Source organism: Coregonus lavaretus, assembly GCF_964263955.1.
Source record: "Coregonus lavaretus genome assembly, chromosome: 16".
Taxonomy (NCBI): domain Eukaryota; kingdom Metazoa; phylum Chordata; class Actinopteri; order Salmoniformes; family Salmonidae; genus Coregonus; species Coregonus lavaretus.
The window spans coordinates 17,050,810-17,067,349 of NC_140003.1; the positions used below are offsets into that span (position 1 = coordinate 17,050,810).

Below are 16,540 nucleotides of genomic sequence, written 5' to 3' on the forward strand. Positions count from 1 at the left end.
AAGAGGAGACAGGGTGACAGAAAGTGAACATGTTATACACCTGGAAAACCTTCGCACAGCCGGTCTCTGTATAACTAGATATAAAACACCAACATTAAGGGCTCTATTTTAACAAACCAAAGGTCAATCTAAGTGCTGGTGGTAGTGCTGTACATGTAGGTCCGGGGGTGTGTCCGAAATATTTTTGCTATTTTCACAGCTGTTATTATGAGCGCAATAGCTGGCGGTAGTGCGAAAGGGCTGGGTTTTGATGAATAAACAAGTTGTAAGTCTGATGAGGGCTTTGCCACTCACTGGCCAATCAAGGCATTCCATATCTTAATACTGCATGCAGTTGCTTTAAGTTCTGTAGGTTATTGACGGTCTTAATCCGGCTGGGGGCATGGAATATTCTCATCCTAGTCAATTGTGGATTGATACTACAGTATATTAAATAGCATAGGCTACAGTAACAAGTGATAGCAACAGTAAAAAAAAAACATCCAGTGTTTGCTCAATAGGTTTGGAATGTTAACAGTCAACATTGTAATTGGCTTCAACTAGTACAGTGAGGGAAAAAAGTATTTGATCCCCTGCTGATTTTGTACGTTTGCCCACTGACAAAAAAATTGTCTATAATTTTAATGGTAGGTTTATTTGAACAGTGAGAGACAGAATAACAACAACAAAATCCTGAAAAACGCATGTAAAAAATGTTATAAATTGATTTGCATTTTAAATTAGGGAAATAAGTATTTGACCCCCTCTCAATCAGAAGGATTTCTGGCTCCCAGGTGTCTTTTATACAGGTAACGAGCTGAGATTAGGAGCACACTCTTAAAGGGAGTGCTCCTAATCTCAGCTTGTTACCTGTATAAAAGACACCTGTCCACAGAAGCAATCAATCAATCAGATTCCAAACTCTCCACCATGGCCAAGACCAAAGAGCTCTCAAAGGATGTCAGAGACAAGATTGTAGACCTACACAAGGCTGGAATTTGGCTACAAGACCATCGCCAAGCAGCTTGGTGAGAAGGTGAAAACAGTTGGTGCGATTATTCGCAAATGGAAGAAACACAAAAGAACTGTCACTCTCCCTCGGCCTGGGGCTCCATGCAAGATCTCACCTCGTGGAGTTGCAATGATCATGAGAACGGTGAGGAATCAGCCCAGAACTACACGGGAGGATCTTGTCAATGATCTCAAGGCAGCTGGGACCATAGTCACCAAGAAAACAATTGGTAACACACTACGCCGTGAAGGACTGAAATCCTGCAGCGCCCGCAAGATCCCCCTGCTCAAGAAAGCACATATACAGGCCCGTCTGAAGTTTGCCAATGAACATCTGAATGATTCAGAGGAGAACTGGGTGAAAGTGTTGTGGTCAGATGAGACCAAAATCGAGCTCTTTGGCATCAACTCAACTTGCCATGTTTGGAGGAGGAGGAAGGCTGCCTATGACCCCAAGAACACCATCCCCACCGTCAAACATGGAGGTGGAAACATTATGCTTTGGAGTGTTTTTCTGCTAAGGGGACAGGAGAACTTCACCGCATCAAAGGGACGATGGACGTGGCCATGTACCGTCAAATCTTGGGTGAGAACCTCCTTCCCTCAGCCAGGGCATTGAAAATGGGTCGTGGATGGGTATTCCAGCATGACAATTACCCAAAACACACGGCCAAGGCAACAAAGGAGTGGCTCAAGAAGAAGCACATTAAGGTCCTGGAGTGGCCTAGCCAGTCTCCAGACCTTAATCCCATAGAAAATCTGTGGAGGGAGCTGAAGGTTTGAGTTGCCAAACGTCAGCCTCGAAACCTTAATGACTTGCAGAAGATCTGCAAAGAGGAGTGGGACAAAATCCCTCCTGAGATGTGTGCAAACCTGGTGGCCAACTACAAGAAACGTCTGACCTTTGTGATTGCCAACAAGGGTTTTGCCACCAAGTACTAAGTCATGTTTTGCAGAGGGGTCAAATACTTATTTCCCTCATTAAAATGCAAATCAATTTATAACATTTGTGACATGCGTTTTTCTGGATTTTTTTGTTGTTATTCTGTCTCTCACTGTTCAAATAAACCTACCATTAAAATTATAGACTGATCATGTCTTTGTCAGTGGGCAAACATACAAAATCAGCAGGGGATCAAATACTTTTTTCCCCTCACTGTATAGGTCTTTACGCGTCGCATTTCTCCAGCAAAAGTCTCACAAGTAGACCATTTAGAAAACTTTGATGAATAGGTTCCTTGGCTAATAATTGATCAGCTTTAACATTGCAAATAGATTGCGGCTTCTATCGATGTAATTGTCTGCATGATTTCCAATCCCCCATATATATATATATATTTTTTTATATATATATTTTTAAATAAATATATACAATTTTTATTTTATTTATTATTTCCCCCTAACCCTATCACCCCTCCCCTAATTGGAGTAAACTAATGGACAACAACACTTAGGCTTCTACTTCCAGCTTATATATACACTTTATACATTTTACGTTTTTAGTTCCACCCTTTTTTAGTTCCACCCATCTATCTCTGAACACTATCCAGTCTTCTATTTGCCATATATTTTTCACCTGTGCTGTGATGTTTCACAAAAGTTCTGAACCTTTCTATTCTCATAGTTTCTACAGATTGTAAATTAAAGTATTATTATATTATTGATCAATTGACTGACTTTTCAGATCACCCAGCAGTGCTATTTGCAGAGTTAACTCCAGGTAAATGTTGCAATTCTTCAGCCATTCCTGAACCTGCGACCAAAAACAAGCTACAAATGGACAGTTTCATAACAAATGATCTAATGATTCTGTCTCTTCGCAGTTAAATCTGCAGAGCTGGGATGGTTGTATCCCCCACATATATAACATTCTATTGGTATAATTTTGTATAATTTTTTCTTAAATATCCCCACCGGCGCATACTGAAATTGGTACTTCGTCGCACGTTTTTAAGGACACACCTCAGATATTGCCACCCATCCCACATCAGCGCAAGCGAGCTCATATTAGACAAGTAAATTACCAATCCTGGCACTAGGGTTTGAAAATAGAAGAATTGACAATTGTGCTGTCTTAATGTTAGCCAAAAATAGAGCCCTAAGTCTTTACCTTTCAAACGGAATCTTCTTAAACTCAGAATCCTTCACGTAATCAATCACCTGCTTCTGGGTCCGACCGCTGCAGTGAGAAAGGTAGCAAGGGAGATGATTGAGGTCAGTGAACTTACAGCAGAGCTGGAGCAGCTCTGTCCGGGTGATAGTTAAGAAATGAGATTCAGACTGAGGCACTGACTGGTTCTTCATCAAACCTGCTAAATCCTGTAGCCCGAGAGACTGTTTTATTATTGTGTGGCCCCAGGGGCCCTCGAGGGGCCAGCTTGTCTACCTGAATCTGAAGGAGGAGCCTCGGGTGAAGAGGACAGGCTTGGGCTTGGGTTTGGGCTCCTCGAAAAGGCGGAAGAAGGCATGGTATTCCACACAGATCTTCCAGAAGACTTTACAGCAGTCCCGGCTACCCATCAGGAACTCCAGAGTGTCCTGGTAAGAGCTCTGCTGCAGGGGAGGACAGATATAGACGTAACACACGTCAATTGAAACTCAGGGCTGAATGCCCATAGGCATCGATAATGATTATTATTTAAAATTATTATCGTCTATGGCCATATGACTTACGTTCAGGTCGGGTCTGAGCTTGATGAGAAACCGCTTCCTTTTGAAGCTCAATTTGCGCACTTTGGACCAGTTGAAGGCATTGATCTTGGTGTGTCCCTGCAGCCGATTTATAAGTACATACAATGGTTTAACATGGCGTGTGACATGCAATAAAAATCAGCCTGTTCATCTTCCTAATCCTGTCATCAAACATCAGCTCCACATTCCTCAAATAGAACTAGCTAGCTCTTAATCCCAATAGATTTGTGAACAGAGAAACTGTCACATGTCAAAAGCCTGTCATCTCAATGCCACTTCAAAGTGCAATTGAAAAGCGGAACAGCTGTAATCAAGTGTGTTACATGGTAGCATACCTAAGCTGGTTAATCATTTAAACTACAAATTTGCTATTACACCATCCACATCAAACATATGATCAAACATCCGGTAAGTTTCTAATTATAAACAGCAGTCTACAAATCCTCTTACTCCATCCACCTCTACTCTGTGTTGACCTGTAAAGTAGTATCAGTCACCTGAAAGACCAGGACACCAGTGTGTGCCACAGCCAGGCTCAGCTTGCTGCCCTCGCGGTCCTTGGCAGGATGCAGTCTCACCCCATACAGCTCCAGTCTGCGTGCCACCTCCAGCAGCTGGTAGTCTGACTCTGCTGGCGTCTGACCCCTACAAGCACACGGACAGCAGTCTGGGTCAAGTCTCATGTAAGTCTCATAGGCCTCCAACTTGTGTGAGACTGCGTCCCAAATGATACTCTATTCCCTTTATAGTGCCCACAGCCCTGGTCAAAAGCAGTGCACTAAATAGGGAATTGGGTGCCATGTGGGACGCAGTCTCACACAAGTCTCTTATAAGTTTCACAATCACGGCAAGGTGGAGTTGAGGTGGGATGCGTCAGAATTCCAGGGGTCCACAAACAGTTATATTTTACTTCCATTTTGGGCTTCTGAACCTGGCTGCTCTAAACCAAGAACTGTACTTTAAATAGGAATAATATCTATCACTCAACTACATATTCCTATATGTTCTGTAATTGAGGTGAGAGACCAAGCCACAAGCCAATCTGTGTTCCCACATTCAGCTGACACCACCAAGGTCTGGGTAGAAACAAAGTTGCATAGTAACTCACTTCCCTACTTCTTATCTGTGAAAAAGCTTTCCTGTTTCCTCTGTGCTTTAGTTAATTAGAGATTTAACTCTGGGCATGGCTCCCTGCCAGGAGAACTGTGGTTAGTGTTATCAGCTGAAAAGACAGAAAAAAAGAACAAGTCAGGGAGGGCAGTCAAATCTAACGGAGCTCCTTTCATCTTGTCAGCTGCCTGGTGATCTCCCATCTCTGCAGTGACACCAGTGTAGTGTGGAGGACTGGGGGTGAGGGAAGGGTCGGCCATGTCCTCCTGACACATGTTCAGAGCCAGCCAGCTGCAACGATGAGGGGGACACTGAGGGGATTGTGGGATATGGAAGCCTTCCACCGTGTGTTCTCCCAGGAGTACAGAACTATCCAATTAGGAAACAGATTATAGGAAAAACATATTGGGAGTAGGAGAAGCTACAGTGAGTGAGTTCAAGTAACCGTTTCCCTTGTGCCAACCTGTCAACTGACTAGACAGGAGATATAACAATGGAAATCCAAAGTCGTTAGCGGTTTTCCATGCTGAAGTCTGGGGTGGTGTGTTGCTCATTAGGCTGTGATCCAGGTAGATTCCAGACCTTTTCTGGGGACCCAAGCAGGGTTGCTAATAAAGCAGACATTCACACATTCACCTCCAGGCCTTAACCACTCAACCAGCCCAGGGGGCTTTGCCTTGTCTAAACATGATGAAGAATGCCATGTCAGTTAACACACTGGAACAAAGCACACTATTCATTCAGTGCAGAGTTTCCTGACTGTGTCATCTGGGTATAAAACATTGCCTTGGGACGTGTAAGTATAAGGTATTTTACTATCTTTTCCTGTTCAGAGTGGACCGGAATAATGCCTACACATAGCTCTGGTTCTAGTGCAGACCAACCAGTTAGAGGAGTTACTCACACATTCTTGGAATGGAACTCCATGATCTTGTCGATCAGAGCCATCTGTTCTGGAATGTAGTTGTTGTTGAGGAGGTGCTGCCGACTCTGGCTCTCCTCAAAGTCCCCAATCTCAGCTGGAGGACAAAGGGTTAATGTTATGCCACTGTATTACATTGTGTAGAACTACAGATGTTGTGTAAATGTATCTACAAGACCGCAGGTTGATAACAATTTGGATTATTCGCCCTAAATAGAATAGATTAGAATAGATTCAATCGAATAGAATACATCCTCATCTGTGTCTCTTCCCTCTTTGATCACACTTTGACAGCTCCCTCTAGCATTAGAATCCCGGCAGGCTGAGGAACGGATGGCTTTTCAAAAGACTCTCAGTGTGTTTCTGGTACTGACATGTTTGGTTATTCTGAAGCCGTCCGTCTTTCCAGATTTCATTCAGACGAAGACTAAAAAGGTATCCATGGCAACACACTGATTCTCAATTTGGGATGCTGCACCACATCCTGTTTGACAGTTTGAAGACGCCATGAGCAACACAACATGTTTTCCTACACATCTATCTGCTCTATTGACCCTGGGATCCACTAAGACATATAGTAACAGAAGACGTACACTGGATAATATGGGAGACCAGCAGGGCGGCGCTACTGTCGTTGCAGGTCAGACGTCCACAGGCAAGGTCATGCTTGATCTGCAGGGCGAAGAGGTACCTGGACAAAACGGGACACAGAGACAGGTTAGAACAGAGTTAACAGGATGAATGGCTATGTGTGGTTAACGTCAAAACCTGTCAGACGACAACGCAGGAGGGAGCAACCTCAAAGGAACCACTTGGAGGTGATCCCAGCTTGCCAAACACAATCTATAATACAACAGGTTCAAAAAGACAGCTTCCTGGCACACAAATGTCACCACACCCAGAATTACTAACTGTTGACTGACCCTTTACGATTGCATCATAGGGGTGTACAGTACAATCCTAAAAAATGCATTTAACAAAGATAATTGGATTGCAGAGCAATAATCTTATCTTAGTTACCCATCCAATATCAACTGTAACCTTCTATAGGGTCAAGGCATTATCATATAATGAGAAAATATACATCAGAAAAACATTAGTCCAATGGTAATAACCAGGACCATTTGAAGGTGCTACATTAAAAACCTGGCAGGCGTAAAACATGGACGCCAAATAAATCTGTTGGGAGGCTGGAACACATTAGTCACTTCTGCCTTAGCAGTTATATTCTGTGACATCGCAGTAATTTCCACACACAGACCTGACCTGAGAATGACTTACTCTAATGGAAAGACTGGATAATATGGCTGCTGATAGCCTGCTGTGTGCTGTGCAGTCAGCCTTATACAACTTCATGCACTGACAGCTTGTCAGCGGAATAAAAATTCCAATTATTAAGCACCTGTAGATGAGAAAATCTTATAGCTGAGGTTTGTAGACTGAAGGTTTCTCTGAAATGGCGGTTGGTATGTTGTTTAATATGCTTCTTCCTGTTTAGTCTTACCTAGTCAGTTCCTCCTGTAGTTGGGTGTGGTCAGGGGGGAAAAACTTCACCACAAATCTCAGGACTGTGTGCTTGGGCCCTGTGGGTGTGAGATGATGGCATGGTTATATAAGAAGAGTCACAGCCAAGACAATATAGACTATACATTCTAAATAAGGAGATTCCTATCATAGAATTAGGAATTAGAATAGGATCTCTATGATTCCTTCCTATGCTCTATTTCACTTTGACCTGAATCTGGGTTATCTCACACAGATACACAAATTTCATCACATACCCATTTTGGTAGATGAGCAAACCAGTCTTTTATAAGACTTGATGAAAGTTTTATGACTGGAGATGTAAAAGTTTAACACCAGAGCCTCCGACTGGAAGAAAGATGGTCTCTGTGTGTGATTACGTTTGCTCAGATGAGACATGGTGTTGAGATGCCACAACTAAATTAAATCTCCTAGCGGTCTCCTTCTTTCAAAGACATTCAATGTTTCCATGTTTTGGCTTGATTCATTTTCTTCTGTTAGCAGCAACAACAACAAGTGTTTGTTGAACCAAATTAAGACTGTGAACTGTCCATTGCCAGCTGTGTAAAAGCATGTAATGAAGTCAGGGTACTTACGTCTCAGCTGCTTGACTATAGGCTTAAGGAGGTCTAGCCAAACCTGTGAACAGAAGGAAAACAAACATCCCTTAGTCAGTATAGAGATATGAATTTAAGGCTTCTACACAGACATAAAGAAGAAACAACCTAACGCCCAGTCCAGCAACAACCTAACGCCCAGTCCAGCAACAACCTAACGCCCAGTCCAGCAACAACCTAACGCCCAGTCCAGCAACAACCTAACGCCCAGTCCAGAAACAACCTAACGCCCAGTCCAGCAACAAAATAACGCCCAGTCCAGAAACAACCTAACGCCCAGTCCAGCAACAACCTAACGCCCAGTCCAGAAACAACCTAACGCCCAGTCCAGCAACAACCTAACGCCCAGTCCAGCAACAACCTAACGCCCAGTCCAGCAACAACCTAACGCCCAGTCCAGAAACAACCTAACGCCCAGTCCAGCAACAACCTAACGCCTAGTCCAGAAACAACCTAACGCCCAGTCCAGCAACAACCTAACGCCCAGTCCAGCAACAACCTAACGCCCAGTCCAGCAACAACCTAACGCCCAGTTCAGCAACAACCTAACGCCCAGTCCAGCAACAACCTAACGCCCAGTCCAGAAACAACCTAACGCCCAGGCAAGCAACAACCTAACGCCCAGTCCAGCAACAACCTAACGCCCAGCCCAGAAACAACCTAACGCCCAGCCCAGAAACAACCTAACGCCCAGTCCAGCAACAACCTAACGCCCAGCAACAACCTAACGCCCAGTCCAGAAACAACCTAACGCCCAGTCCAGAAACAACCTAACGCCCAGCCCAGAAACAACCTAACGCCCAGTCCAGCAACAACCTAACGCCCAGTCCAGCAACAACCTAACGCCCAGTCCAGCAACAACCTAACGCCCAGTCCAGAAACAACCTAACGCCCAGTCCAGCAACAACCTAACGCCCAGTCCAGCAACAACCTAACGCCCAGTCCAGCAACAACCTAACGCCCAGCCCAGAAACAACCTAACGTCCAGCCCAGAAACAACCTAACGCCCAGTCCAGAAACAACCTAACGCCCAGTCCAGAAACAACCTAACACCCAGTCCAGCAACAACCTAACGCCCAGTCCAGCAACAACCTAACGCCCAGTCCAGCAACAACCTAACGCCCAGTCCAGCAACAACCTAACACCTAGTCCAGAAACAACCTGTTGTACTGTTTTTTTTTCTTCACTCACCATCATCTTGTTGTGGTCTTGGTACTCTAGGCTGAAGTAGTCCCCTTCAACGAGGTTCAGGTGAGTACACACCAGGTCAAACACCACCTTGCCAGAGGCTCTTTGCTGTAAAAGACATAGAAATGGTAAGTTACAGAAATACATGGTACAGTAATGATTGTCTTTTGACTGTAAGGTGGGCTGGTTGGCATTCACTAGCTCAATCATTCAATGAGCAATGTGTACTTGGACTAAGGATGATATTGTCCCTCTGGTTTCAAAGACTCATTCTGATGACATTTCACTGGAAATCCCCTCAGCAAACTCTATCTGCAAGTCTAATCAAGGATCAGCGAGCATGAGAGCACATTCAGGACTGGATCTCATTATCCCTCTAGGACTTTGTGGTTTAGGAGGAAGGGTACAGACAAACAATAGTGACATTTGTAGTAGTGACTGGGTGTAGTTTGACTGACTGCATGGATAGTGGGTGGCTCCATTGAAGCCATATCCTGGTTGACTAACCCGCCACCACTCCCCTCCTTTCACTCCCAGGTTCCAGATGATTGCTCAAAAGCCTCCCTCTCCCCCTACGGAGGCCCAGGGGGGTGGGACACAGAGGATCAGACAGACAGGGGGGCGGGTCTGTCCCTGTGACTTTGTTCTGTGTTCCCAGTGTCACCGTGGGGACTGACGATGGCACAGTGCTCTTTGAAGCTGATCTACTGGCAGCCCGGCTCACCTAGGAGGTCCATTCCTCCACGACAACTCTTTGAAGTCTCCGTCTGAGTCAGTCATCTGTCTGTTTTTCACCCACTACTTCTTTTCCAATCCCAGGGGAACATACACAGCCAACACCAAAGCAACCCCAAATAGCAGCCCTGCCTTTATAGAGGAAAACCTCCTCATTTAGAGGCACAAAGGGATGTCAGGGACTGCAGTTTAAAACCACAACTCCTATTAGAAAACTCCTAAGACGACTGAAGCATGGCAGAGAGGAAGGGAGTGGAGCCGTTTAACCAGGCTGCATTCTTTTGACTGCTTTTCACCGGAGCAGAACGTAGCACAGTTATTTGAGTGTTTATAGTAACAGTCCCACCCTGGCAACACTTAGGGGAAAAAGGTGCTATCTAGAACCTAAAAGGGTTCTACCTGGAACAATCTCCTATGGGGACAGCCAAAGAACCCTTTCGGAACCCTTTTTTCTAAGAGTGTAGGATAATGACCCAACACCATTTGAGACCGACTGCTTCCACCATTCTGCACCCCTACACCCTCTCCTACTCTACTCTATCCTTCCACCAGTGGAGGCTGGTGGGAGGAGCTATAGGAGGACAGGCTCATTGTAATGGCTGTAATGGAATGAATGGAACAGTATCAAACACATCAAGCATATGGAAACCACATGTTTGACTCTGTTCCATTTATTGCACTCCTCCACTGCCTTCCACCCACCCCTGTCTCCTACTCTACTCTCTATACCTCCTCCGCCCACGACGTACTCCTCTCCTTCTCCACCAAGCTCTATCCCTCTCCTTGCTCTGTCCTTCTCCACATGTAGAATAAGGGCAGTCATTGGAACTAAGGCCTTTTCTACTTCCTGGATTATGTAGTGACCTCTTCCAATCCCTAGAGGGCAACCCTCATTACTAACCCATGGGAAATGTTTTCCATTATTACAATCACTTATATCAGTGATCATTAAACAGTTACTTGCATCACTAGCATAATAATCTATTCAACTGAAATCTGTCCAAAAGAAGCACCAACACAGCTTCCCTCTCCATAGGTTCTCTGCTTTACATCTCTCCCTCCACTACTCTCCCTTCTGACTGCGGCATGTAGGGAGCTCAGGGTACCACACAGTGCCCACCACAGAGGACCAGCTGTTTCCATATGGCGGAAGGGTGATGTGTGAGACCACAGGGGAGCAGGAGGCTAGAGGACACTAGAGCAGACACCAGCCAAACACCCACCCACCCTGCTGCCTGCCTGCCAAGGGCCTGCTGCTGCAGAACCAACCAGCCGTGAACCAGCAGTCAGATCTCTCCACAGAAAAACAGAGTCATAGGCCTAGTTTTAATACAGACAGGAAATCTAAGTTAGTAGCCTGGGTTTTCTGTACTTAGTACTATAACGTAGTGCACCACTTGTTCCTGGAGAACAAGGAGGAATCCAGTGGGACAGTGTGACGGATAGAAATTCAAAGGGACATAAAGAGGATAAGAGTGAGTCTCATAGTGGGTCTCATTCAGAAGAGAGGAGAGGAGAGCCTGATTAAAAGCAGAGGCACAGTGTAGTGGAGTAATATTCCTGCCATCTGTGACCACTGCCACCGCCAATACAATAAGAAACCCAGTCATTAATGAAGCATGAGTCACAGTGATTGATCACTGCCAAGGCACAGCCACCATCACTCTGCATACAGTACAGTAGTACACACAGCCTGCTCTGCCTGATAAGATACACACACACACACACACACACACACACACACATACAGTACACACACACACACACAGTACACACACACACACACATACAGTACACACATACAGTACACACAAATACAGTACACACAAACATATTCCTTTCTCTCACATGTGCGCACACACATGCATGCGAACACTGACAGACCCAGCGACAGACATACACACACACACACACATACCCTTCTCTTCCGGGTGAACACATTTATTTCACTGCACACACACATTTCTCTCCCAGGGTACACAAACACTCAATCACATGTCACACACACATGATTTCTGGTCCCATCCCATGGCACAGAACTCACTATCAAAAAGGTCACACTACATCAGCAAATATCCTGCTTGGCAGCTGACATTTTTATCGTGATCTACAGTACCAGGAGAATGTCACAAATCATTCTGCTTTGGGCCTTCATCAAAGGAGCTTTTCAGATGGTTTGCACAGTAATGCTGTTGTCACTCCGATTTCAGCCCATCTCTGTATACCAATTGTAGCCAGACATCCTGGAAAGCTGTGTCTAGATTGAACTTGTTTGAACTTGGTCTCATAGGATGTTAGCAGTGTTTATATGTTCCAGCGGAGGCATGTACTTCTTGGTAAACTGACCTCTAAATGCTCCAGCTGACAGGAGAGGGGTAAACAGAGATGACAGTCTGTCTGCACTCATGTCTGCTTGTGTTGTTGGTTACGGCCAAACCCCAGGCCTCCTCCCCCTCTTCCTCCCCCTCCTTGCTGTTTGCAAACATGCTGGTCAGGTGTTTGGCTTTGTACCCCTCCCTCTCTTGAGTCTTTCCAGTCGACCCCCGCAGGGTACATGGAATGGTCCACCTCCCCCACCATGAGCCTGGGGGGAGGGGGGGGGGGGTCCACGCACTCCACAGACCCAGACAGGTATGGAACAAAAGGGGGTAATGCCTGGTTAGAGATGAGAGCTATTAAGCAGGTCTGAGGTCTCCCCCAGACTACATGCTGTGGACTGGGTCTGCCAGGGTCTCCTAGCTTGCCAGGCCTGGCTGTGTGTGGAGACTGGGGATCCAGGCAGCTGGCCACACCACAGACCAGCATCTGGGAAGCCAGGCACAGTGAAACTGCACTGGGCACTGAGAATGGATTGTTATATTATTCCTATGTCTGTTTCTCCATTTGGAAAAACTAGGTGGAGCTGAGATCAGAGCCTTGATTACAGGACAGAAGCAGATGCATTCCCATTCAGTGACTCCTTGTGGTGGTTTCATTGGAAACAGATGTGAAGAGGGAGAAGGCAGCCCTTGAGGCAGTCTGTTCATTGTCAGTCAAATCCATAAAGTAATGGAGATCATATCATCATGCTAAAGTAATTACAATAGCCAAAGACATCCAAGATCCCAAAGAGACTTGGTACAGTGAGGGTACAAAAAGTATTTGATCCCCTGCTGATTTTGTACGTTTGCCCACTGATAAAGCAATTATCTGTCTATAATTTTAATGGTAGGTTTATTTGAACAGTGAGAGACAGAATAACAACAAAAAAATCCAGAAAAACGCATGTCAAAAATGTTATAAATTGATTTGCATTTTAATGAGGGAAATAAGTATTTGACCCCCTCTCAATCAGAAAGATTTCTGGCTCCCAGGTGTCTTTTATACAGGTAAGGAGCTGAGATTAGGAGCACACTCTTAAAGGAAGTGCTCCTAATCTCAGTTTGTTACCTGTATAAAAGACACCTGTCCACAGAAGCAATCAATCAGATTCCAAACTCTCCACCATGGCCAAGACCAAAGAGCTCTCCAAGGATGTCAGGGACAAGATTGTAGACCTACACAAGGCTGGAATGGGCTACAAGACCATCGCCAAGCAGCTTGGTGAGAAGGTGACAACAGTTGGTGTGATTATTCGCAAATGGAAGAAACACAAAAGAACTGTCAATCTCCCTCGGCCTGGGGCTCCATGCAAGATCTCACCTCGTGGAGTTGCAATGATCATGAGAACGGTGAGCAATCAGCCCAGAACTACACGGGAGGATCTTGTCAATGATCTCAAGGCAGCTGGAACCATAGTCACCAAGAAAACAATTGGTAACATACTATGCCGTGAAGGACTGAAATCCTGCAGCGCTCGCAAGGTCCCCCTGCTCAAGAAAGCACATATACAGGGCCATCTGAAGTTTGCCAATGAACATCTGAACGATTCAGAGGAGAACTGGGTGAAAGTGTTGTGGTCAGATGAGACCAAAATCGAGCTCTTTGGCATCAACTCAACTCGCCGTGTTTGGAGGAGGAGGAATGCTGCCTATGACCCCAAGAACACCATCCCCACCGTCAAACATGGAGGTGGAAACATTATGCTTTGGGGGTGTTTTTCTGCTAAGGGGACAGGACAACTTCACCGCATCAAAGGAACGATGGACGTGGCCATGTACCGTCAACTCTTGGGTGAGAACCTCCTTCCCTCAGCCAGGGCATTGAAAAAATGGGCCGTGGATGGGTATTCCAGCATGACAATGACCCAAAACACACGGCCAAGGCAACAAAGGAGTGGCTCAAGAAGAAGCACATTAAGGTCCTGGAGTGGCCTAGCCAGTCTCCAGACCTTAATCCCATAGAAAATCTGTGGAGGGAGCTGAAGGTTCGAGTTGCCAAACGTCAGCCTCGAAACCTTAATGACTTGGAGAAGATCTGCAAAGAGGAGTGGAACAAAATCCCTCCTGAGATGTGTGCAAACCTGGTGGCCAACTACAAGAAACGTCTGACCTCGGTGATTGCCAACAAGGGTTTTGCCACCAAGTAATGTTTTGCAGAGGGGTCAAATACTTATTTCCCTCATTAAAATGCAAATCAATTTATAACATTTTTTACATGCGTTTTTCTGGATTTTTTTGTTGTTATTCTGTCTCTCACTGTTCAAATAAACCTACCATTAAAATTATAGACTGATCATGTCTTTGTCAGTGGGCAAACGTACAAAATCAGCAGGGGATCAAATACTTTTTTCCCTTACTGTATGTGTGTGTGTGTGTGCGCATGCTTGTGGTAGTATCAAGACTGTAACCAAGGAACAGGGCAGAGAAGTGAGAGTGACTGATCATTGAGATGCAGGTCATGTAGGAGAGCCCAGAGCGACTTTATTGCAGCAGGAGCCTAAGACTGACAATGGGAGAAGAATAAGGAGACAGCACTGGTGATAAGCCTGTCAACCACTTCCTCCAAAATCACACCATATCAGTGAGCTATATGTATGTATGAGTGAGTGAGTGAGTGAGTGAGAAGTGAGTGAGTGAGTGAGCAGTGAGTGAGTGAGTGAGTGAGTGTGAGAGTGTGAGAGTGTGTGTGTGTGTGTGTGTGTGTGTGTGTGTGTGTGTGTGTGTGTGAATGAGTGAGTGAGATCTGGGACAGACAAGGCTTTACTTCTATCAAACAACCCTTACAGTAAAGGGGTGCGGGCACGGAATAAGCTTAATTTACATCAAGGTAGACTGTAAAAGTGTCTGTTATTTAGTGACATAAAATGCACGGGATCCCGACTCTTCCCACATTCCATCCTGATGCCCAAGACCAAACCCCGAGCCGCAGATAAAAACACAGAGCCATCATTTTTTTGCAAAAGTGGGGATCTGGCCACCACAGCTGTCAAAGTCATTATGTCACAGCAACCAAACCTCTGGGGCTGGAGAGGAAAGCCATGACAGGAATGTCCCCTGGATTCAGAGGGGGATGGGGGCTAAAGAGATCCAGGATGGCTTGCTTTTTTAGATAGGCTCCTCCCCCTCCATCTCTTGACTGTCCCCCTCGTTCTCCCAAACTGCCTCCCTGGTGCTTGGCTTTAATGTGCTTACTTTGGAGAAGACCGCTTGAAACATATTGATTTTACATCAAGTATAATTAAGTGTCCTGTTGTGACCATTTCTCTGCAGAATGGAAAACAGTGCAGTACTGTGCTCTGAGAGCCTCCTACTGTTCATCTTAACGCTGCAAATCACCAAACTGATTTTACAGCCTTGCTTTACCCCTCTTTGCAGAACACGTCAACAGAACACAGGGGAAGCTCAGACAGCATAGATTGGGGCACAACATTTTGCTCTACTTAACCATGACATTGTGTATATTCTACAGCTGGAGACCTCTTTCATGGCTGGCTTAGAGGATCATGGAAATAAACTGAGGGGCAGGGCTTTCTAAGGAAGTTTAGAATTACTGAATGGATGGCCCTCTTTTCCGCAATCCTTTTCAGCACACTTGAAATTCCGGCACCATGCTGCTTCACTTAAACTGCCAGCCACGAATATTCCCAAAGCCAGGGATTACTGTCACTCTGTGTAGGATACTTTGCTCCAGCAGCAACTGACACTTTCCTCTTCTTCCATTCCAGATATGTTCAGAAAGTGACATACAACTAACACTGACATCAAATAATACAGAGAATGACAGTGAAATTAGCCGAGTTTTAAAATGATCTAACCCATCCCTAAAGGGAAACAGTGGAGGATCCCCCCCGGTTGTTGAGTTGTGTTGTCATGACTCTCTCGCTGCTCTAGACATAAGCATTTACAGTATGTCCTTTATCAAATAGAGACATCATCATCACTTTGAGGTGATAACAGGATCTTATCAACATTGTCTTCTCTTTGAAGTTACAACGACAGACAGGAGATTTTGGTTTTTGCTCTGTTAGTCTCCCTGCAGAACAAGCAAATCACATTCCATTAAATGGTCGATTAGCGAGGGATGCCCCATTTAAAAATGTTTTCCTGAATATCTTCATCAGGTACCATTGTTGTTACACACTTAAACTGTTAAAGGTCAGTTGTTATGGGGTGCCGTGAGGTGTTTTAATTTTGTTTTATATATATATATTTTTTTAAATCTTTATTTAACTAGGCAAGTCAGTTAGGAACAAATTGTTATTTACAATGACGGCCTACCAAAAGGCAAAAGGCCTCCTGCGGGGACGGGGGCTGGGATAAAAAAATATATATATATAAATATAGGACCACCAGCACAAGACATGGTACAAACATTATGGGGCACAGACAACAGCACAAAGGGC

At 45.1% G+C, this 16,540-nt stretch overlaps 1 protein-coding gene across 2 annotated transcripts in view; it reads right to left on the bottom strand.

Annotated features, from left to right (window-relative positions):
• LOC311143991 (FERM, ARHGEF and pleckstrin domain-containing protein 1-like) overlaps positions 1-16,540 on the bottom strand; it is a 76,861-nt gene that overhangs the window by 26,150 nt on the left and 34,171 nt on the right. For both annotated transcript variants that reach the window (XM_084179904.1, XM_084179903.1), the window contains exons 3-11: positions 9,046-9,150; positions 7,834-7,876; positions 7,218-7,296; positions 6,307-6,404; positions 5,696-5,810; positions 4,179-4,326; positions 3,664-3,759; positions 3,377-3,543; positions 3,101-3,169 (exon numbers count right to left, since the gene is read on the bottom strand). In XM_084179904.1, the coding sequence (XP_084036030.1) occupies positions 3,101-3,169; positions 3,377-3,543; positions 3,664-3,759; positions 4,179-4,326; positions 5,696-5,810; positions 6,307-6,404; positions 7,218-7,296; positions 7,834-7,876; positions 9,046-9,150 (920 nt within the window). The remainder of the gene's footprint in view (positions 1-3,100; positions 3,170-3,376; positions 3,544-3,663; positions 3,760-4,178; positions 4,327-5,695; positions 5,811-6,306; positions 6,405-7,217; positions 7,297-7,833; positions 7,877-9,045; positions 9,151-16,540) is intronic.